The sequence below is a fragment of the Podarcis gaigeae genome (assembly GCF_964106915.1).
Source record: "Podarcis gaigeae genome assembly, chromosome: 2".
Taxonomy (NCBI): Eukaryota; Metazoa; Chordata; class Lepidosauria; order Squamata; family Lacertidae; genus Podarcis; species Podarcis gaigeae.
In genome coordinates this window covers 42,029,191-42,052,394 of record NC_139679.1, presented here as the reverse complement: position 1 = coordinate 42,052,394, position 23,204 = coordinate 42,029,191, and the positions used below count along the sequence as shown (strand labels likewise).

Sequence of the window (23,204 nt, the reverse complement as noted above, 5' to 3'; positions counted from 1 at the left end):
ATACCCCCTCTCGCCCGCCGACCGAGTAGCTTTGCGGGTGCCTCAAAAGGAGGAGAAACCAAGAGACGTGTCTCCTCCCGTGGGCCGAAACCACGCTCTGCTTCCTTCGCTTCCACCAAAGAGGCGCCCGCGCGCGCGCAGAGGTCCCGGGGCAGAGGCGTGTGAGAGCGCGCGGGCCTCCTGTGCGCCTGCGCGGTTTCCTTGGCGACGGCCGTACACAGTCCCTGAGCGCTGGAGGAGGAGGCCATGGCGGCCCTCCCGAACGGGGATAGCGGTTCCACTAACGAAGAGCTGGAAGGCCTCCATCTGGAGGCGATCATCGGCTTCAATGGTACCAGGCGAGAAGAGGGGCGGGGAGGTTGTCGCCTGTGCCTGAGTGAGGTGAAGGGGGCAGGGGCGCTGAGTGCTCGCTCGCTGGAAGAAAAGGTGCCGGGGCTCAAAGTTGGGTGCCTGGCGAAGTGGGACGCCCCGGTTTCGGAAGCTGGAGAAGGGCCGTCTTGCCCCATGCTCAAGGGCACCTGCCTTCTTTCCTAGCTGTGGCTTTCAAAACCGCCTCTCAGAACTGTGGAATGGCGGGATATAAGTATTAAAAAAACAAACTTTTGCACGTGCATATACCGTACTTTACCCGCCAGTTGTGGGGAAGGGGGGGGGTAGTGCTAATAAATCTAGCTTTCCCATTTCCATGCCTACATTTCTCATTTCCATTCTTGCTGCAGCAGCAAGACGTATAATTGACAGCGGCCGAGAAAAGTGGCCAAATCCAGTTTTTCCAAGTCTCTCAATCAAGAAAGCTTGTGCCTCTTATGATTTTCTACCAAACTGATGTAACTGTTTTGTGCAATGGTTATTTTGTTAGTTGCTCTGAGCATACCAAGGGGAAAGTCTAACCAACACACAAAAATAAAATAATGTTCTGGCATGTAACCTCGGTGAGCTTTGTTTACAGTCTAGTGGAGTCTTTAGGGTGCAGTACCAAGAAATGGGAACATAGGTGGCGCTGTGGGTTAAACCACAGAGCCTAGGACTTGCTGATCAGAAGGTCGGTGGTTCGAATCCCCACGATGGGGTGAGCTCCCATTGCTCGGTCCCAGCTCCTGCCAACCTAGCAGTTTGAAAGCACGTCAAAGTGCAAGTAGATAAATAGGTATCACTCCGGCAGGAAGGTAAACACCATTTCCGTGTGCTGCTCTGGTTCACCAGAAGCGGCTTAGTCATGCTGGCCACATGACCCAGAAGCTGTACGCCGGCTCCCTCGGCCAATAAAGCGAGATGAGCGCCGCAACCCCAGAGTCGGTCACGACTGGACCTAATAGTCAGGGGTCCCTTTACCTTTACCTTTACCTTTACCAAGAAATGAGAAGTGAGTTGGTTCAGGGGTCTGGATATGGAGGAGTGATCAGTTGCTGGGCTTTATTTGGTGTGCTTTTAAAGTCCTCATGGAAGCAAACCAGATGCCCTCTCTGGCTGAAGGCATTCTCTGTAAGTCTGTAATATATTAAAGGAGGAGCTTCAGTTCAGAATACTTGCTCACCTTGGGGAATTTTCCATGAAAAGCAAACAATGGAAAACCAGCATTGGCGACTGGGCATTTTTTTTTTTACGGAAAGTGAGTACAATAGTAGCATTTTAAAGGGTTTAGTGGGGACATAAAATGTAGAGTTCTGTTCACAGAGTGAGTGAGACTTGTGAGTTTTGATTTGGAGGAAGCACAGAGTTGCAGGAAAAGATTTACGCATCTATGTTTTTCAGCAATCCTGTTGCGGTTCAGACTGTGGAATGGGAGCTGCTTCAGCATTCTCCCAAAAGCCACATCTGGAAAAAAAAGGTTAAATATTTAAAGCAACTGAGAACCACAACCTTCTATCTCTTAGATCTCTGCCCAAAGGTAGGGCGGACTGGGAGCCAATCTGTATGGATCAAAAAGGGTCTGAGCACAGAGTTCTGCCTTAAAACTTTAGGCTAGATCAAACTCTGTATTCAGTTCAGTATATTCCCTAATGCCTGGGAAGAGCAGAGTGGAATGAGAGATTGGGAGAAAATCTGAGTGGCAGGAAGCATTATCAAACACTTGTGAAGTGCAGAGCAGTCTGTATGCTGAGCAACGTGGGTTAGCATGGAGCAGACATCCTGTGCTCATACGGTTTTATCACGAACTGCCATTTACTGCATGTGGAAAGCAAAGTAGAAGGTATCTAAGAAGAACCCTCCCTCACCTCAGTGCAGCTAACTAATGCTCAGAGTTCCCTAGAGCATGACTCTGACTTTCTCTTTCATGTCCTTCCTTTTCTTACAGGGCATGTACCCTTTGGCCTCATCTGCCACCCAGATCGAGAGCACCTCATCTATCCTTTGGGCTGCACAGTCATTGTCCAAGGCATAAATATTCACACTCAGGCTTTTCTACACGGTCACACCAACAATGTCTCCTGTGTCACGGTTTCTTCAAGTGGATCCTATGTGGCTTCTGGTCAGATCACATTCATGGGATTCAAGGTGGATAAGGAAACCTTTTAAAAAATGTATTGGACACCCAGTGGATGCTGCAAACAAAGACCTAGCAAAAGCATGGTTCTGATATCTGGTTTCTCAATACTGGCATGGTTGTTTAGCCTTTAGGCTGTGTTGTGTCTACTGGTTTAGGTCTCATAACATTACACCCATGAGCAATACCTCTGAACAACCTTGTTTTATTTACTTTCATGTGGGCCCAGTACAGTTGTAAACATGCAATTCGTGGGGGGTGCTGCAAACCAAATTTTAAACAAGGAAGATGTTGAATTTCTGATTTACTTCATAGCATACCATGTGGCCCTGAGCAAATCACTTCAAGCAAGAGTGTCTAACCTGTGGTTCTCCATGTTGGCTTACAGCTCCCAGTATTCCTGACCATGCTGCCTGCAGCTGATGGGAGTTGGACCTCTAAAAATATCTGGAGGCTCACAGGTTAGCCATCTCTGCCTTAGAAACTTTTACTTCCTTATATGGAAGCCAACAGTGTTGCTTAATTACTGTGTAAACACCTAGACTGAAGAATGAATAGAAACTTGACAGTGCTTTAAAAATATGGATCACGTCAAACCATTCATGTTTTTCAGCACTTCGGCCTTGTGTCCATACATTCTTCTTGGCCCTGCCATTTGCCTTTAAAGTGAGATATGCTTGTGTTAGGTAACTGATTCAGCAAGCTCTCTTACTCAGTAGGCCTGTAGCTGATCTGTAGGGCTGTTTAAGATGAGTTGTTTATGGCTTTTTAAATTTCATGTTTTGTTTTGTTCCAGTATCTTTCACATCACATGTTTTGGAACTGACCTAAGTGTTGTTACTATGCTGATACTTTTGTGTGTGTGTTCCAGGCTGATATAATTTTATGGGATTACCAGAAAAAAGAGATGTTGACTCGGCTATCACTTCACAAGGGTAAAATTGAAAGTCTAGCATTCTCTCCAAATGACCTTTACCTAGTATCGCTAGGAGGTCAGGATGATGGAAGGTAACATTAATTGAAAAGTGGCTTTCTTTTTCCTTTTTCATTATATAAACCAGGAATCAAATGTGAAGTAGATGACAACCCCTGTCTATGCCTGTCTGTGTATGTCTGTTTCCATTTATTTGCTTTGAGTTCTTTTCAGAACAACTCCAACATTATTTTTCCCTACTCATGTGTTTCCCAAAGATGCAAGTGTGGAAGCTGGGAGAAATTAACAAATGATGTATTTGTAATTTTGAAATGAGACTGATATGCACAAGTGACAAAGCTGCTGCAAACTGGTCTGTCAATTAAATGAGTCAAAATCATGTCTGACTGATCTAGTTTTACTGTTTACACTGTTGGCCTTTCTATCTCTAACTCTTGACACAAATGTAAGAGAAATAGAAAAATAAGGGTTAAGAGAATCAGCCTTCAATCTTTGTGAGTTAAGTAATAAAGCAGACTAAAATACAATGCCAATGGTGGGTGGGCTCCTGGAAGCCTGGACGCACACACACACTATTCACAATCGTGCTTGTTCTACCCTAACACTCCTGATCGACTCCACCAAGTCTCACAACATCTAACTACTAAGTACTGTACATTGATACAGCAAAATAAGTTAGGCTGGACACCCCTCCACCTTGATCTTAGTCCCAGTAAAGTGAATCTTCCCCCACCATGTTTGGGTCCTGGTAACAGTGTATCTGCTTGCAACACCTGAAATATTGGCATCAATATGTTTTGTGATGTTGTGGCGATGTTGTAGTCAATAGCCTCAGTCCTATTCACTGGCAAAGTTAAATTTACAGTCTAATTCTAAGGTACTCATGTCCCAAGGAATAGTCCAGATGAGATTCACTTCTACCCAACTATCTTTTGAGTGTCGGACTTAACTTGGGGAGGGGGAGTGTTTCAAAATGGAAAAATCAGTTTCTTTAGAACAGCTATGTAACAAATGATGTCAAATGATGGTTTAGTGATCAATGAGGAGTCAAGGAGCTGCGGGTTTTGTGTGCTCCTTTCTCTTGTTCTCCATGATTTTCTGCCTATCTTCCTGATTTGAAACATTTTATCTGAACTGGCAACCTATAGTTTGTGCCTGCCCTGTAAATGGGAATCAGAAACCAGCATTTGAAGGTGCAGCAGCAGCAGGTGCAAGGGGAGGAGGATGGAGCATGCAAGACTGAGCAGCTCCTTGACTGCTTGTTTTTGTAATGCCATGCCATGGTTTGTTGTTATGCCTGAACCCAATTCTACATGTCACGCTTCTAAGATTCTGATTTTGTGCATACTTACATTGGAGCCATAATTCAGCGGGAAGTTCTTCATTGTATTTTATCATGTTATGCTGTAAGCTGACCGGAGAACAATGTTAAATGAATGGATGACTGGCTAAAAATTATTTCCCCTTTTTGGCAGCGTGGTGGTGTGGAGCATCCCAAAGAAAGAGGCCATTTGTGGTAGCCCTGCTGCTGCACGTAGTGCTGGGAACCCCACCACATTGGTGTGTTCCAACTGCAGGGATGAAATGTTCATTACTGCTGGAAGGTATGGCTTTGTTTGTGACAAAGGCACCCATTTCATTTTAGAACTTCAAACTCTGCAAATCTATTTCATTGTACAAAAGTGAATGGCAGGAATGCTGAATGAGCAAGAGAGTGGCTTCTCCTTCAGTGTTCCTGAGTACAGTGGTACCTTGGTTCCCAAACTTAATCTGTTCCAGAAGTCTGTTTCAAAACCTGTCTGTCTCTAAAACCAAGGCGTTCTTTCCCATAGAAAGTAATGCAAAATGGATTGATCTGTTCCAGACTTTTAAAAACAACCCCTAAAGCAGAAATTTAACATGAATTTAAATATCTAACGAGACCTTTGATCCATAAAATGAAAGCAATAATCAATGTACTGTACTATAAAATAAATAAGACAGGGTTGTAGGTGATAAAAAATACTTTAAAAATTCTTTACGCGCACTGATGATAGTCATTGTTTTTATGTGGGGGGGGGGCTTTTATCCATTTCTGCAGTCATACAATCAATCAATCAATCAATCAGTAGCTGAACTGGATTCCACACAGTCACAAAAACAAGTCACAAAAACAAAATCATAAGCCACAGTCACAAGTCAGTCCCATAAAACGAAGAACAAATCACAGTCAAAAAAATGAAAAAGCCACACAAACAAAAACAGAAAAAATAACAAAAACAAAAGCTCCAAATATCACCTCTATGTTGCATGGGTGCTTGGGACTCAGCAGCTGACAGACTCAACAGGAAGCCTCTGATTAGCAGCGGGGGGACTCAATTTACAAACGGAACACACTCAACAGGAAGCGGAACATGTTCCGCTTCCAAGGCAAAGTTCACAAACTGGAACACCAGCGATCTATTTCCAAGTTGTTAATAAACTAAGCTGTTCTAAAACCAAGGTACCACTGTAGTAGTAATGATGGAATGGTTTTGGATTCCCGACAGGCATTTCCACCAGTTTTAAACTTACCAGTGTATTGAGAAAGAGCTAAATCTTCAAATTTTGCGATTAACAAGAGGTTGTACAGCAGACATCTCCTATAACGTTTACAATGGCCGAGCAATGTAAAATTGCTCTGCACTGTGGCCTTTTAATACTGGAAGGAGGGTGTTTTTGAAATTGCCGGTTTCTTTCTTTCATCACCCATGGTATGCAATCATCTGCTTTAATAGAGAGTGAGGCAGAGGAATCAGTCACCTGCATTTTTGTTGGGGCTTGCTGTATCTTGAATGATTACTACTTATAGCCAATTGCAGGCAGTTTCCATAGAAAATAATGTAGTATGTGGGAGCTTTATGTTATGGTCAGAAAATATATTTATTTTCTCTGAAATGATCTAATCAACCAACCAGTTCTGCCTTCTGTCCCTGGATAACAAGAGAATAGAATGAGTTTGTGTTTAGCTTCTTAATACACTGCAGTGACACATCGTTAGTTGGCATATACTTTTCGAAAGCTGCCAGGAATTGGTAGGTGGAAGACAAATAGTAGATTCACCTTTGTATACTATGATCAAGAAATTTGTGTGACATTTTTTTCTATTTAGAATCAATTTTGAAATATGTTTTTTGGCTGCAGTGGAACCATTCGCGTATGGGAATTGGATTTACCCAACAGAAAAATCCGACCAACTGAGTGTCAAACAGGGCAGCTGAAAAGAATAGTTACATGTGCTATGGTAAGCAAGCTGCTGATCTAACAGTTGGATTGCTTTAGTGAACTCCGCTGTTGTGTTTTACTTTGCTATCCCTTGTTTTCATTGCTTGCTAATACTTTTTGGCAATTTAGTCTTTTTTAAATTGTGCCAAGTAAAAATATTTTTAGAAGGTGTGGGGTACAATTTAATAAAATAAGTAAATTGGTTGGCATCCATCTGTCTCCGAGTGTGTAAATAAATAAGCTGAACAGCAGTAGTGTTTGAGACATAAAGACACAGAAGAAGAACTTTCTCCCTGTGATTTCCAGGTCCTATGTGAGATGGCATCAAATTTCTATCCTATATCACTCAAAAGAAATTATGACAATGAATTTAGGATTACTTGTCATCTTAAAAGGTGTGGCGTGTGCTTCTAATCTTTCTCCTCTTCATTCTTCCCCAGATGACTGATGATGACAGTTATTTTTATATTGGGACATCCACTGGTGATGTCCTCAAACTCAATACAAAAAGCACATTGATGAGTACCTTTGGCCCAGTGAAGGAGAAATTCAGCCTGGTAAGTGGCTGCTGTGCTCCACCTCTCACTAGCAGAGAGTGTAGTCATGCAGATAGTATAGCAACAACCAACCATTGTAACCAGTGCTCTATTTCTAGAAAAAGAGGTGCCAGAACCATGAACGTCTCCCTTGTTCTCTTATAATGGCAATGGTGCCCACCTAAGAGGTGCCAGAGCTGAGTTCCTGCTGAGCAAAATCTCTGGTTGTAACAAACATTTAGCAGGTGTCAGGTGACAAAGTGCCAATATAGTTGCATCTGATCCTGTGTAAAACTCCTGACTTTGGGTGCACCCTTCATTCTGAGCAACTTGTTATTTGGGTGCAGACTGAGCTTACCTCCGCCTTGCCTTTTGGTGTGTATCTGCAGGGAAGTTTTACCACTTACCTAGCTTCTTTTCTCTGGACTACCTGATAGTTGGGCATGGACTTGTTCACATCTCCAGTAAACTATGGTATGTCTAAGTGTCTGTGGGCAAATCTCTCCCAACCTTCGTTTCCCACTGTAAAATGGGATCCCTAACAATAAGTATTAGGAATATAGTAAACTGCCATATACAAAGCCAGACAGTTTGTCTACCTAGTTCAGTACTGTCATGCTAACTGGTGCTAGCTGCTACTTGATCCTTTTAATTGTTGATGCCAGGGTTAGGCATGGGTCCTTCTGCATGAAAGACGTAACCCAAAGTTAATATCTCAGAACTGTTGTTAGGAGGAATGACAAAAGCACTAGTATTATGTATAGTAGAGTACAGGAATCTGGGCATGGGTTTCCTGACATAACATCTAGTAGGGTGCTAAATTTGTTCATATTTCTAACTGCTACTCCGCCTACCTGACCAAATGGTAGCATCTTTGTGTGGGCAGTTTTGAATACCTGGTGAAATTAATCTGTCCTTCCCAACACTCATAATTATATCAGCTCTTTTCCTCATTACATACACTGACTCTTGGCTATGTATCAGAATTCTAGTCTTTACTTGTTTTCTGTTTGCTCTCTGTTGACAATTTTTCTCAATCATATCTGTCCTCCCACTCAATTTTTCCTATGCATCCCCTTCACCCTAAGTCAGAATTGCTCCAGATCTGCTCTTGGCTTCCCTTTCCCCATTCTCCCATTCCTATCTTTGTGTCTTGTGCTATGCTGATCCTGTGATTAGGAAAGCTTTCCCCTTCTCTCCTCCGTTCCTCCTGAAAAACCTACCTCATTAGCAAAGCTTTCCCTGAGTTACTCTAGACTCACCCTGATTTGATATTTCACTCACTGCTCTATGATACTTGCCTTTACATCATGTGCCTTTTGTAGATTATAAGCCTTCTAACTATGACTGTACAGCATCTGCATTGATTGGTACTGAATATTAAATGGCAAGAGGAGCAGCATTTCTTCTCTACAGAAGGGAGAAGGAAAATGCCATGTGGCTAGCAGTGTGATTCTCTCCCCTCTCCATTCTAGTCTAATAAATTATGTCAACAATTTGGATGTGGACTGCTCACTTGGAGCACTCTTCCCTCAACTTGTACTCTCCAGATGTTGTTGGACTACAGCCCCCATCAGTCTTAACCAATTGTCTATGCTGGTTGGTGCTGATGGGGGTTGTAGTCCAACAACATCTGGAAGGCACCAGCTTGTGGAATGCTGACCTAAAGGAGTCTTCCTAACATAATCTATATGTGTTTTGCTCTATATCTCTTTGTGTGTGTGTTGCAGGATATGACTCTTGAGGCATTTTAAGATTAAACACATATTTCTATACAGTGGTACCTTAGGTTACATACGCTTCAGGTTACAGACTCCGCTAACCCAGAAATAGTGCTTCAGGTTAAGAACTTTGCTTCAGGATGAGAACAGAAATCGTGCTCCGGCAGCACAGCGGCAGCAGGAGACCCCATTGGCTAAAGTGGTCTTCAGGTTAAGAACAGTTTCAGGTTAAGTACGGACCTCCGGAACAAATTAAGTACTTAACCCGAGGTATCACTGTATGTTTATAGAGGATTAAACATGTAAGCTTTTGTGGACTAGAGCTTTGTTACATAAATGAAGTAAAAACTTGAAGGAAGGTACATTATTCTCTCTGCTATACTCATGGTATTTCATATAGATCGAGCCACAAAAATGTGTATGATGAAGTAGGCTCTATCCAACAAAAACCTATGCCACAATATTTGTTTTAGCTTCTAAGGTGTCCTAAGACTCTTTTTTAAAAATGGTATCAGGATTCATTCCTTTATCTTTTTCATCCCATCTTGCAAATAATTATCCCTTCCTGGGCCTGTGCTCATATCATCGTCGTCATCATCATCATCATCATCATCATCATCATCATCTTCACCAAGCAGCTTTGAGACAGCTTCCAGTCATAAAATAAGAGAATAATAAAAACATTCAAAAGCACAATGACAAGCACAGTAAAACAACTGCAGTGTACTCAGACAGAATACGATACATGATCCAATCAACAAAGTCAACAATACCCAATCACTTGAAGTCAGTGGTGCTCAATGTGCATGACATCACACTAGGGACAATTACTTTTTGTAGTGAGTAAATCAGTCATAATCTTTATTCAAAGGGAGATATATATTTGTTCATCAACTGTAATTTAGGAGCCTCATGCTCTGTTTGTTCTTTATAAGTCTTTTGCATAAATGACGTTGATGACAGATGCAGAGCTTGGATGGTTCTTGACAGTTTGAGATGTGCAAGTTAATTCTTACTCGTTTGCACAGACTAGATAGAAAAAGTATACTGTCCTTCAAATATTCTTTATTCTAGAGCCAGACAGTAGTTTTCTAGAGCCAATGAAAACATTAGAAAGAGATTCTATTTCATGATAGTGTACTCCATTAACATAATGTCTGAAGGACCCAGGATATGCTGCCTGTTAATGTATGACACACATGGGCCAGAGACATGTTAATGGTTGATTTGATATCATAGGCCTATAAAACTGCAGCAGAACATCACAATCCAAATATTTGACATGAAGCAAAATCTCCAGTCACCAAACACCTGTTAAAGATTATTTATTTGCTATATCTTTGCCTCTTCTTTCTCTAGTTTTCAGACTTATGAGAGATTCAGCCATATCATCAGAAGCACAAGACAGGAAATTGGTTTAATTAAAAAAAAAAACCCTCAGCTTTCAGATACAATGTACATGAAAACATGTTTTCTACAAAACATTGTAAATAGCACACAAGGAGACTCTCATGCTGGCTTCTGGAGCTCAGTACTTTATCAAATTTGGATCTCATTAGCAGAGCTTCATAATTCATTTTAAATATAATAAACTGCAGTAACATCTACTGAATGAAATGCCACAAAAAATAAAAAGGTAAATAAAAAGTAAAGCAAGTAACCCCATTCACATAAATCCCTTTATTTATTTAAGTTTTGAATATATTCCCCCATTAAATATGTAGCTGATTGTTTCCAGACTCCAAGTCCAGTCTTTAAGATCTTCAGGATAGGCCCTTCTTTCTGACCCTTCTCCAGGATTGCTGTTTCTTGAAGTAATGTGTGAAAGGGCCTTCTTTGTGGTGACCCCCACTTACGGAATGGCCTTCCCTTCTGAAGTATAGCTGGTACCAGCCTTGTTTACTTAATAGTGTTCAGCTGATCTGTTAAACAATGGGGGTCAACTATAGTAGGTTTAAGACAGTTACAGATAGGTAGCCGTGTTGGTCTGCCATAGTCAAAACAAAAAAAATTCCTTCCAGTAGCACCTTAAAGACCAACTAAGTTAGTTCTTGGTATGAGCTTTCGTGTGCATGCACACTTCTTCAGATAAGTGTGCATGCACACAAAAGCTCATACCAAGAACTAACTTAGTTGGTCTTTAAGGTGCTACTGGAAGGAATTTTTTTAGGTTTAAGACAGTTCAGAATAATATGTGATGGTTTGGACTATGATCTTTTATCTGCTTTCATTCTTTGACTGGGATCTTTTTTTAATCTTTTCATGCTGTAACCTGACCTGGCATCATTAACTCGATGAAGGGTGGGCTTCAGATTTAAAAGAAATAAAATAAAACAATTATATTGCCATTTAAATCATTGGGATTTTTTTATAGTTGGTTTAATAGGAAATGCATTGAAGCAGGCAGCAGAGATGTTCTCCACCGAGTTATCAATACTGTAACTATCTGGATATGGTTTTATTTTCAACTGACAATGAAAGATGCTTTGAAAGCAAAGTAAGGAAAAAGGCATTTCATTATAGACACATTGCAGCCTGAGTTATTCAAGTAAAAAGAAAGAATTGTGTGTCTTGGAAAGGGGTTTTATCAGAGATATTGGGATGTTTACATTTGAAAGCAATTAGGATGGATGCAGAGCTTCATTTTCCTGCAGGGAAATAAGTGAGCTTTATTTGGCTTGGAAGTTATCTCTTGTAATCGGAATCAGTCATGGCTGTGATTTCTTTGTGTAACATGTAAATAATAAAAGAAATGTTAAGCCATCCAGCAGCCTTTGTGTTTAGCTCACAAGGGAAATGGCAGGGTGTAAAGCGGAGTATTGCATCATTAATATGAACTACTGAGCATTATGAATAACAAGTGTGGATTATAAAGCTATCTGCTTTCTCACTGTGATTAGTCATCATAGGCAGGCCTTGTCCGTCTGAAGATTCTCTTTTTTGGTAGCTGTTAGTTGGTTTCTGATATGAATCCGTTGCAATAATTGGAACTTGCTTCCAAGTCAAGCTGTTTAGGACTGAGTGATGTCAGCAGTCTATCCAGGAAAATTAAAGCCCTGACAGGATCGTGTTAACACCACACATTACCTAGCAAGGTAGTGAAAACCTGTCATCATGAAACTTCTCAAATGTAAGAGAGTTTATATGTAATTGTGCCAACTGTGTGTTTTTTCCCCTTCTTTAAACCAAGTCCTGTCTTAGGAAGTAGTATCCTGCAACATATCAAAAAACAGAGCTGATATTTGGACACTTGTAAAGTCCCATTGACACCCCTAAGAAAGATTTGTGTTTAAAAGTAATCCTGCTTCTGGATAATAATTTATAGAGAATAGGAACACCTACCATTTGGCTAATAATTTGTTCCACACCATTCACAGATGTTTCTTCTATGCCTCTTTGTTTTAGAAGGGCATTACATTTGGTAATTTGGTGGGGATTTCTGGAAGGCAGCAGAAATCACATTTTGGGGGCGTTTCCTAAAAAAAACAAAACCTCAACAATTTTTTGGGATGTCTGGATTTTTACTTCTTGAAATATGGCAACCCTACATCTTGGAACACTGAAACAATATGACATTTTCCAAACTATTGCCCCCCTCCATATGTTTTTGACTACAACTCCCATCGATCCCAGACAGCAAACCTAATGGTCTGGGATAATGGGAGCTGTGTCTTCCAGATGTTTTGGACTGTCAGTTTGAGGAAGACTATGAGGTTGTGTTTGCATGGTTAAAATTTACCCAGACTTCAGAAGAGCTCTGCTCATAAATGTTCATGTGATTGGCTGCATATATGACAGGGGTGATGAACCTGTTATATTCAAGATGATTTTGGACTACAATTCCTGTCTTCCCTGATCATTGGCCTTTCTGGTTGGAGCTGATAGGAGCTGAAATTCAACTGTCTTAAACTACAATAGCTCAAGGCTCATGGAAAGTGCAGCAGTGCCCCACCAAGATGCCAAAGCAGGGACTGAAAGCACTTGGAACACTTGCAGGACCTTGGATAGTTCCAATATTCCGCTATGGTATCTTTGCAATCTGTTGGTTTTTGAGGGACCTTGTTCTGCAGCCTTTTACCCCTATGGAGCTGGAAAGACAATGGTGCACTGGGGATCTCCTTCAAATTGGAAGAGACTGGCAAGGCTCTATCCCTTAGCTGGGGCTGTGCTGTCCTGGAAGTTCTTCTGTCAAGGACAAAGATGAAGTCTTGTTCTTCTCTGCCACACAACTCATAGTCTCTTTGAGTTGTGGGTCATACCAACAACATCTGGTGGGCCTCAGGTTAGCTACCTCTGCGAAGAAAATCAGACCTAAGATTGCTGAGGGTGTCCCATAGTGTTTGGCAGTAAAAACCTGGAAATAATCAAGGGAGGAGGAGAATCATCCATTGGTGCCCTATGCTGAAATAAATGCAGAAATGACAAATGGAGACATTTTGGGGAGAAGATAGAGGGCTGCATAAACTATTAATCTGGTTCAGGAAGGAAGTTCTTATGTGACTGCTAAATGAGCAATGAAACACTCAGAGAGCACTCTCTTATCATCTAAATAATCTTAATGAAGACTTCTTGTCGTGATCTTCCTCTTACGTGCTTCACAGTCTTCCCTTCTTCATTGCCATTCAGCATTCTACATCCCCTGTCCATTCATTCTCAAAAACTCATCCTGTTAATGTCCTTCTCCTAAATTTGTGTCTATATTTTCCTGAATTGGATCTTTAACTCTAAAAGACACTTGACATTTTATGGGACTTCTCAGGAAAAGGCTGACCTAAGTGCATGCAGTGTGAAGGGGAGACACACACCACCACCACCACCCAGAAAAAGATGCAGGAAGAGCCTGCTGAACCTGAACACTGTGAAGCTCCCACTTCCTGCAGATATACACTTTGTGTTCGGGGATGCACATCATATTTTATGTGCTTACCACAAATACTAATGGACCACATAAAATGAATGTGCATGTCTGTCCAGGGAGGTGGTGTTCAACCTGATATGAATACAGTTGTAAAAGGTGTTTCTTTCCTTGGTTATTTTTACATTGCTGAATAACAACAACTTTCCCTCTTTTGATAAGTCATCACTGGTAAAAGAGTAATCTTAATTGCATACACACCACCTTTGCAAGGCAAATACTCTGATCTGTCCAATCATCCTGCACAAATACAGTGATTTGGCTAGCATATAAGTGTCTTAATCCTGCTTTTTTCCCCCCTACAGGGAGTGACATCTTTGCTATTACTGAAGACGGGAGACTTAGTCATTGGTACAGGAGCTGGAATTGTAGCTCTTTGTTCAGAATCGAACTATAAAGTAATAAAGTGAGTTTCTGAACATTCATTAGCAAGGATATTAGTGCACCCTGGTAGTTGCATTCAACATGGAAATAATGTGAAACATACATTGCACAAAATGGTACAGCAATTCACAGTTGTTTAGCATGAGCTTTAGTTAGATGGTGCTGGACTTCAGATCAGCTGAGTTCAATGGGACTTTCTTCCAATTGGACAGCAGGCTTAATGATCACAATTTAGAGGACAATGAACTAAATGTATGATTACATTATGCCACCTACTTTTTCCACGGGGTGAAGTGAGTCAGTTTTGAATTTATTAAAACAAAATTTGAATTTTATTTTGAATGTCAAATACCGTATTTTTCGCTCTATAGGATGCACTTTTCCCCCTCCAAAAATGAAGGGGAAATGTGTATGCGTCCTATGGAGCGAATGCAGGCTTTCGCTGAAGCCTGGAGAGCGAGAGGGGTTGGTGCGCACCGACCCCTCTCGCTCTCCAGGCTTCAGGCAGCTATCCGCAAGCCTTCGGAGCGCAACGGGAGCTCCCGCTGCGCTCTCCAGGCTTGCGGATATCTGCCTGTTCTGGGGGCTGGGGTCAGGGGAAGTTCGGGCTTCCCTGCCCCCAGCCCTGCAAGCTCCGGGAGCGGCGGCAAGGTTGCGTGCAATCTTGCTGCTGCTCCTGGACTGGGGGGGTGTTATTTTTTTTCTTTATTTCCCCCCCTAAAAACTAGGTGTGCCCTATGGAGCGAAAAATACAGTACATTTGTTTCTACTTTGTAAGCAGAGAAACTAGAGAATAGAGTGTTGGTGCTCTTAGCTAGACCACTAGAAAAGAGAGCTTTTGACTGAAAAATGAAATTAGAAGTTCCATTTTGTCAAGAGAACTTCAGACCAAAATCACTAAATATGGATCTTTACACAAGAATTGCTAGCTTAATTTGATGGCTTTCAGTTCACAAAATCCAATGCAGAACTATAGATTTGTTAGTATTCTTGTCATCCAGTTGTGCTCAAAAATAAACCAATTTTATTTTTCAGCCAATTTCAGTTAATAATGGAAAATATCCACAGCTTTTTCTCGGAACATGATTTAAAAAAAAAATCACAAAGAAGCATTAATAACAACAACAGCAACAACAATTAATAGGAGAAACAGGAACATTAAATGCTTCCTAATCTCTCAATTTACAGACCGAGTACTGAAGCCAGGTCCTACCATGGGCTATTGGTGGAAGAAAGGATAACAATGCACAAAACAAACATTAACTTAAACAAGCAAGGCCTGGGTAGGATGAATGGTCTTTTAAAAAAGTCATTTTCAGTACCAAACTTTCTTTTGGCTTTACAGAAAAGTTCAGTTGGAAGGTGCTGTCACATCCATCACGCCACGAGGGCAGGGGCACCAGTTTTTTGTGGGCACTGAGGAGGCACAGATTTATCGGTTCTCGTATTCGGACTTTAGGGATGAGCTCATAGCCACCTGCCACAATGAGGCCATTCATGATATCATTTTCCCATAGTAAGTATGATCCATTCGGACTTTAGGGATGAGCTCATAGCCACCTGCCACAATGAGGCCATTCATGATATCATTTTCCCATAGTAAGTATGATCCAAAGAATTTTGTTAATCCTGCATATATGTACAAGGTACAGTGAGTTTGGTAGGCATCAATCTTAAACTTTTGGATGGTCCTGTATGTTCACTGATTTGCAAAGGGGGGCACTTAGGGTTAACAAAACCAGCTAGTAAACTGTAGGCTCTAGCCTGCAGGAAATTCCAGGAAGCAGGACAGACAAGAAAGCAACGGAATGGGGTTGGAGGGTTGTAGTCTTAAACATCTGGTGTGCACCAGGTTGTGGTTTTACTATCTGATTCTTTGTAGGTTTTCTCTCTGCTTTCTCTGCATGGTTACAATAGCTCTGCCTTGGAGCTTTGGATAAGACACCCTATGTTGACACTGCACAGAGTCGTATCATAGCATTTCTGCTTATGTTATTTTCAAAGACATCGGCATGCAAACCAATGTGTTAAGATGCATGGCAAAACATAATGCACACATAAGTTTTCCCAGAAAAGATTTGAGCACACCCAGCAAAGAAATAAGCAACCCTCAAGTTGGTGGTTCTTTCTAATAAGCCCAAGGTCTATTCAATCCCAGTGCTCTGGGTTTGGCACATTCTGGGGAAAAGAAGAGAATTTAGAGAATAGAATACTTTGGGCAAGGATGAATGGAAAGAAACAGCTGGATACTCACATAATAGGAGCTTGGTGGGGGGGGGGGTTACACTCTCGCTAGTGCTGCTCTCCAAAAAGATTTGCTTTGCTCATTGATGTTTCAGCAAATATGGCCCTCACATTCTCTTACCTTTCAGTGCTGACTAGACACCTGCCAAATTCTGCACTGCAAGTAGATTTATACACAGATTTATATGCCCAGTCTTCTTCATGTTCTTTCTGGATCTGCAAGGCCTTTGGAGCATTTCTGTGAAAAGATTCCATTTCATTTCTAAGGTGTCCTTTACATGCAGCCCCAGCTTCATGGAAGCTATTTTTCCAAGAAAAGTTCCCTTATAATTGGGGTTGTATGTAATTGATTCAGTCAGGTGTGCAGAATCACACTGATCCCATGAGAAAGACCCACTTCAATTGCCCCCACCATGTGGCCAATCTGTTCATGGAAATGTGGGAGCTACATTGGGAGAAATCTGATCCCAAGTAGCTGGGACATTCATCCATTCATTTTATTTGTATGCCACTTCCCCACCCAAAATTCATGCTGAAAGCAGCTTACAACAAAGAAACAGGGATGCATTGCAGCCAGCTGAATGGCATTTTATTTATTGTTGCAAGTCTCACTGCCCTCTTTTCCACCTCTAAAGCGCTGAATGTAAATTAATCCATGGCTAGCACTGCAGTGGCAATGTTGTGTTTCACAAGGTGTTTTGCTTGGTTAGATTCTGGGTGTGCCATATGCTGTGCTGTCTGTCCTAGCTCATCATCTGTTTGAATTCCCCTCATGAATAGGCAGGTGAATTCCCATTTGCTGTCAGTACTGAGACCGTGACATTTCTTCGAAATGATGGTTCAGTTGCTGTCTCCTGCAAATGGAGCCTGGCTGTATGGGGCAGAAGGACACGGTGGGTTTTGTAGGCCACAGCTGTCTCCCTTGCCCTACCTTTCATGCAGTGTCAAACATTTTGCTAAGTTACATCAAGACGAGTGCTGGGAACAATTGCAGGTCGCCCTTGTCATCGGAGTGCCAACAGACATATCTTCTGTTTAATGAGACAGCCCTGTGAGGTTTACAGTAATCTGACACTTGCGTGTGATTCATGCCTCCTGTGTGAGAGCTGTTCAGATGAGCTTGATGGAATGGCTATTGTTTGCTTTCACTTGAATTACTCATCTTTTTTCTCTTTCTGAGAAGGATACAGTGCAACCTGTGAACTATTCTTTTCTGTCTTGACTTATTCTGAAATACTTCAAAGTGATTGTAGTATTCTACTGTTCTGTCTACAGAGGATGGACTGCTTGACTCTAGTATGAGATTGACAGAATAATGTTATTTTAAGCAAAGATTATGAGGGGTTATTTATTTGTTTAAGGCATTTATATACCACTAGATCATTATTATTCTGCTGGAAGCCATCCAGAGTGGCTGGGGAAACCCAGCCAGATGGGTGGGCTATAAATATTATGATTATGATTATGATTATTTCTTCTAAGTGGAATGGAAGTAAAGAGCTCATGGGAGTAATGAAACATGACTGGAAGCTAAGGTGTGATAGCCATGAAGGGCACTGAAATGCAATGTCCTCAAAGCTGGGGCTTTAACATAATTAGCACATGCTTAGCACATTCTTAGCACATGTCTCTCTGTTGGGGAATTCGTGGGCCTACAAATGTTGCTGCACTGCAACTCCCATCATCCCTGACCATTGGCCATGCTGGCTGTGGTTGATGGGAAGTGGAGCTCAACAGGTTCCTCATCCCTGCTGTAAGGGCTTTCAGTCCAAGTCCAGCACTAGAGAAAGGGTTTGCCCTACCCCAGATCCAGCAACTCCTTTGAGCAGTCAACCGGGAGGTTTTGAACATGTGGAGGGGAAAATGTAACAAGTCCCTTACCTTTTTCTACTCACACCTGCTCCCTAGAGCTGCTGCTCTGGTTTCCATCTGAATTGCCTGGAACTAGTAATACACCAGTAGCACCAGTCAAAGTGGCAAGTAATAAGCTCACCCATTGATTCATGGTATTCTACATGCTTCATATCTATTATCTTCTCTCACTGAGCAAATCACCAGATCTGTGACATTCAAGCTCTCATCCATTTCTGAATTACCTTGAGAGCCAGTTTGAAAGTGGTTAGATCTTACTCTCCATTATGGTCATTTACCGTAATTATCACTGTGTGGATTTGCTATAATGTGATTATAACATTCACTTTTGAGCTGGACTTAGACACGTCAAGTTTCTTCTCAAAAGACTATGTTGGCTGTTCTGAATGAGAAAGGCCTTCAGGGGAATATGGCCCAGTGGCTCAGCTCTGGCATTTTAATACTGAGGTTATCGAGAGTTAGCAGCAATTCTGTTTGAATCTTCCTAAGCCAGCTTCTCTGCCTCCCATAGTGGTACATCTGACTTGTTTGCCACCTGCTCCAAGAATGATATCCGTGTGTGGTATACACCTGAAAACAGGGAGCTGCTACGAATAACAGTCCCCAACATGACCTGCCATGCCATAGATTTTATGAGGGATGGCAAGAGCATCATTTCAGGTAAATACATTTTGCATGTTCCAGTGTATTGTAGAATTGTATCCACAGCCAGTTGCCCTCTGTTGTAAATTGTCCTTCTGTCATTAGCCTAATGACCCTTCTGTCTAATTAGAGTCTGCCCAGTGCTTTCTAAGGTCTTTGTAGAACAACTGCTGTTGCATTATGGGTAATTGAGCTACAATTGTCCACTGCATAATTTGGAATCATGGAACGGAGAGAGAGTAGTTTTGTTGAATCCCCACAGACCTAAATTCTGTGGCTTCGGCTTCTTACATAGAAATCACCCACTGAAGGGTGATGCTGTGAGTGCCATATCTTTTCCTTAGCATTTTCCTTGGTGAGAGCAGGTCATCAAAGCCATGTGATCTGGACTTTGGCGAGCTCTGTAGTAGAACTGTGCGTTTTCTTGCTGCTTCCAGCCATAATGACTGTGAAAGTAGCAAAACACCAGGTGAAGGAAGGAAAAGTAGAAGAGACTTAGCAAAATCTTTCTATATTATTTTAGCATGGAATGATGGGAAGATCCGTGCCTTCACCCCAGAAACTGGGCGGCTAATGTACGTGATCGAACATGCTCATAGCATGGGTGTGACGGCTGTGGCTACCACAAGTGACGGCAAAAGAATCATCAGTGGTGGAGGCGAAGGCCAGGTAATGAGCCCTCAAAAGTCCTTGGATCTCCTTTGCAGATTTTACCAACTTTTGTACTGATTGATTCCTACCTACAACACATTTCTTTTTAATGAGACACATGGCCAGTTGTGCGCCATTGCATGCTGAATAACTGTGTGGTGTATATATCCTGTGGCAGAGCAGACCCAAGAGCCTATGAAGCTCAAGCCCCACGTTGAAATTTCATTTCAACCATGAATGCTTTTTCCCAAGTAGCCTTAAGCAGACCAATTCCTCAACTATAGTCCACATTACAACAGGGAATAATGATACTGGCCCCAAAATATACGGGATATTTATAGATTGCCAAGATAAAGCACTTAGAGAAATGCATTTTCTGAAGATTCCGCGTTTGGGTTACAGGTGAGAGTATGGGAGGTTGGCAAGGAGACGCGCAAACTGGAAGAGGTCATGAAAGAGCACATCTCTTCTATTTCATGCATCAAGATCAAGAAAAATAACCAGGAGTGTGTCACGGCCAGTATCGACGGAACATGCATTATCTGGGATCTTGTGTAAGGCCATTCTTGCTTGGACTCGTGGCTGTCTTCAGCCACAGTATTGTGCTAATTTCTTCTTTCAACTAAGAGGGTTATCTCGAAGAGACAAAAAAGAAAAAAAAAAGCAGGGTGGACTCCAGGGACTTCAGTGCATGCCTCTGCAGCTGAAAGGGACTAGGCTATTTAATAAATCACAGATCAGTAGATCAGGGTCTGAAAAGTAAGAGTTATTGGTGGAGGGCTCTGCTTAAACCTAACAATACGTAACCTCAGAAACACTGGGTGTTTTTTCCCCACCCCCAGTCGCTTCATGAGGCGTCAGATGATCTTGGCCAACACCTTGTTCAAATGTGTGTGTTACCATCCTGATGAGCACCAGCTTATTACAAGTGGCACAGACCGGAAGGTGAGTAAAGGAAACACTGAGACATGAGCCCAGCAAGACGGGCTACTGCCTAAATACCCAGCTGCATGTCTCAGACATCTCTTGGAGTAAATGTATGAAATAGGTTACTTGTTGCTGCGCAGAGGAAGGCTCTCTCACACAGGTTTTCTTCTGGTTTCTAGATTGGTTACTGGGAGGTGTTTGATGGGTCCCCAATCAGAGACCTGGAGGGCTCCCTGTCTGGTTCTATCAATGGGATGGATATTACATCAGATGGAATCGTCTTTGTCACTGGTAAGTTGAATTTTTAAAAATGAACCTTCTGCAGAGATACTTGCTCCTTTTCTCATTCATTCCTGACAAGATCTTGTGCTATTGAGAACTGAAACTAAAGAAATCAGATATATTCTGTAAAGGCCAGAAAGAAAATGAGATTTGACTTTGAAAAATGTGGTGGTGGGCGACTTCCGAAAGGCTGCAATCCTATACTCATTTACCTGGGAATAAGCTCAGTTGAACTCAATGGTGCTTAATTTTGAGTAGACTTGTATAGGCTTCAATGATAATCATTATCGTGAATGACTGCGCTCTGAGGTCCCTGTTGAAATCCATTGTTGGATTAGGGAGTTGCTCCCCATAGTCTTCATTCATGTAGCATACTTGTGGCTCCCTTCCTCCATTCATGTTGCACAACTTACACTTCTGACTACCATTTTCCAGCCCATTTTAGCCCCAAAATTCATTCTATATATCTGTGAGTATGGATCCTTTTGTTTCCAAAATGGCACCACCCACACAAAACAAAGGTATCAGCAGCCTTGGGGGAAGTCAAAGGTTTGCATAGCTACAATAACTCTTTGGAAAATATCCCCAGGAGAGAGGAAACCCAAAGCAACTCATTGAGGGCTGAGTAGATTTAACTGGCTCAGAGTGCTGACTGTTAGAGGGGACAAAGTGGTGCAGATGACTTAATGATGGTGCAGATGGTTCTCCAACCTTTTGGGGCCCGGGAGTAAGTTGGGAAAGCTAAGAACCTGAGCCTGCACCACAAAATAAATGACCATGCAGACGAAAGACGCAATGCTCAGAATCACCTCCTCCCCCCAAAACCGAGGCAAAACATCCATGTCCTCCCAAAACAAAAACATGAACAAGGAAAGCAACAAAATACCCCCAACCCTTTTAAAATAAAAATAAAAATTGGGAGAGCCTTGGTAAGCATGAAGGGTTGTGTGTTGCTGAGGACACATTGGTGCTGATGGATTAGGGACTCCTGAAATACATTGCCATGGGCAGGCTGCCTGGAACCTTGAGCAAGAGCTCTCTAAACGGCATGCATTTTGTTGCAGCTGCCCCTTTTCTTTGCTTATTCCTTCAGTGGATTGCTGGCAGTCTTTCACAAAGTCTAACCTTCCTTCCTTCTCTCCCCTTCAGGAGGTGATGACCACCTAGTGAAAGTGTGGGATTACAACGAGGGTGAAGTGACGTTTGTTGGGGTTGGCCACAGTGGCAGCATCACCCGCCTGAAGATCTGCCCTAACAACAAATACATTGTGAGCGTGAGCGCTGATGGTGCCATCCTTCGCTGGAAGTACCCCCATGTCCACTAACGCCTAACAGCAGCTGCTGCTAGACAAAGATTCCAGTTCTGAACTGATCTTTTTTAAGTTGATGTGCTTTTCAAAGCTTAGAAGCCCTTGCTGCTCCTAAGGGAGATAATAGTTCATTTTGTTTGAAATAGGCAGACCTTCCTGTAGTATTATTGTCCATAGATCCAAGTGCCTATTGTCTGCATTGGTTTCAGTCGGTGCTTAGTCACATGGCGCTGTGAACCCCAGGCCTGGCACATTTGTATTTATGTTTGTGATGTATTCTGTTTGAAATTTCAGTTCAGAAAACTGTGTCATGTCCCCCTCCTTCACAATGTATTCTGTGTTGTGCAACTCTACCGCTCTGTGTGCATCTTTAATTCGCCTCTGCTAAAAAGACAAAAAGCTTAGAATCATAGCAGCAATTCCACATTTGGAAAGGCTCTCGAAAGCTATTGTGTTCAAGAATGCAGTGATGCATTGAGATGCTAACCCCAGCAGTCCCTGGCAAGATCAGAGTGTAGGAATCTGCCTTATGTGGAGACAGAAGATTGGTCCCTCCAGCTCAGGAGTGTCTACATGGACAAGCAGCAGCTCTCCAGGTTGCAGATAGGAATTCTTCCTGGCCTTGCTTGCAAGCTTCTGCATGTGCTCCAACACCACTGGCGGACTTCCATTTTTGGGGCCCTGAAGCTTGGGCAAATCACAACCCCTTTACAACATCTGTGCTACTGACTCTCAAACTTTGGGATTGTTGAAATATATACAACAACAAAAATAATCACTTTCAGTTGTGTGACTCAAACTGGGTCTACTAAACCCCAAACTTTTAAGCAGTGTGGACTAAAGTTTCTTCTGAGGCCCCTCCAGAATTAAGGGGCCCTGAAGCTTAAGCTTCATTAGTTCATAGTAGATGTGCCCCTGTCTACCACTAAGCTACAGTCCTTCCCCTTCGTTAAGATACTTGTCTCCTCTTGAGATTTTGCGGAGAGGGCTAAGTCCTTCAGAAACTTATTTCATTTACCAGTTACTACTGAGTTTGTTTATAATCCAGAACAATTATG

The 23,204-nt window shown here is 42.1% G+C and overlaps 1 protein-coding gene across 1 annotated transcript; it reads left to right on the top strand.

Moving 5' to 3' along the window:
• Positions 1-144: 144 nt before the first annotated feature.
• On the top strand, positions 145-22,499 carry CFAP52 (cilia and flagella associated protein 52). Its single transcript, XM_083725842.1, has 14 exons — positions 145-331; positions 2,297-2,496; positions 3,357-3,493; positions 4,895-5,023; positions 6,582-6,681; positions 7,103-7,219; positions 14,140-14,240; positions 15,564-15,734; positions 18,846-18,994; positions 19,500-19,645; positions 20,030-20,181; positions 20,470-20,572; positions 20,734-20,845; positions 21,986-22,499. The coding sequence occupies exons 1-14, from the start codon at positions 247-249 to the stop codon at positions 22,159-22,161; spliced, it is 1,878 nt and encodes a 625-aa protein (XP_083581968.1). The 5' UTR covers positions 145-246; the 3' UTR covers positions 22,162-22,499.
• Positions 22,500-23,204: the final 705 nt, after the last annotated feature.

Bases quoted from the DNA above. Each gene is read 5' to 3' on its own strand.
- CFAP52 (XM_083725842.1), top strand. From the start codon at position 247: ATGGCGGCCCTCCCGAACGGGGATAGCGGTTCCACTAACGAAGAGCTG. The intron at 2,497-3,356 runs GTGGATAAGGAA...TGTGTGTTCCAG, and splicing joins TCACATTCATGGGATTCAAG to GCTGATATAATTTTATGGGA. The intron at 6,682-7,102 runs GTAAGCAAGCTG...ATTCTTCCCCAG, and splicing joins GAATAGTTACATGTGCTATG to ATGACTGATGATGACAGTTA.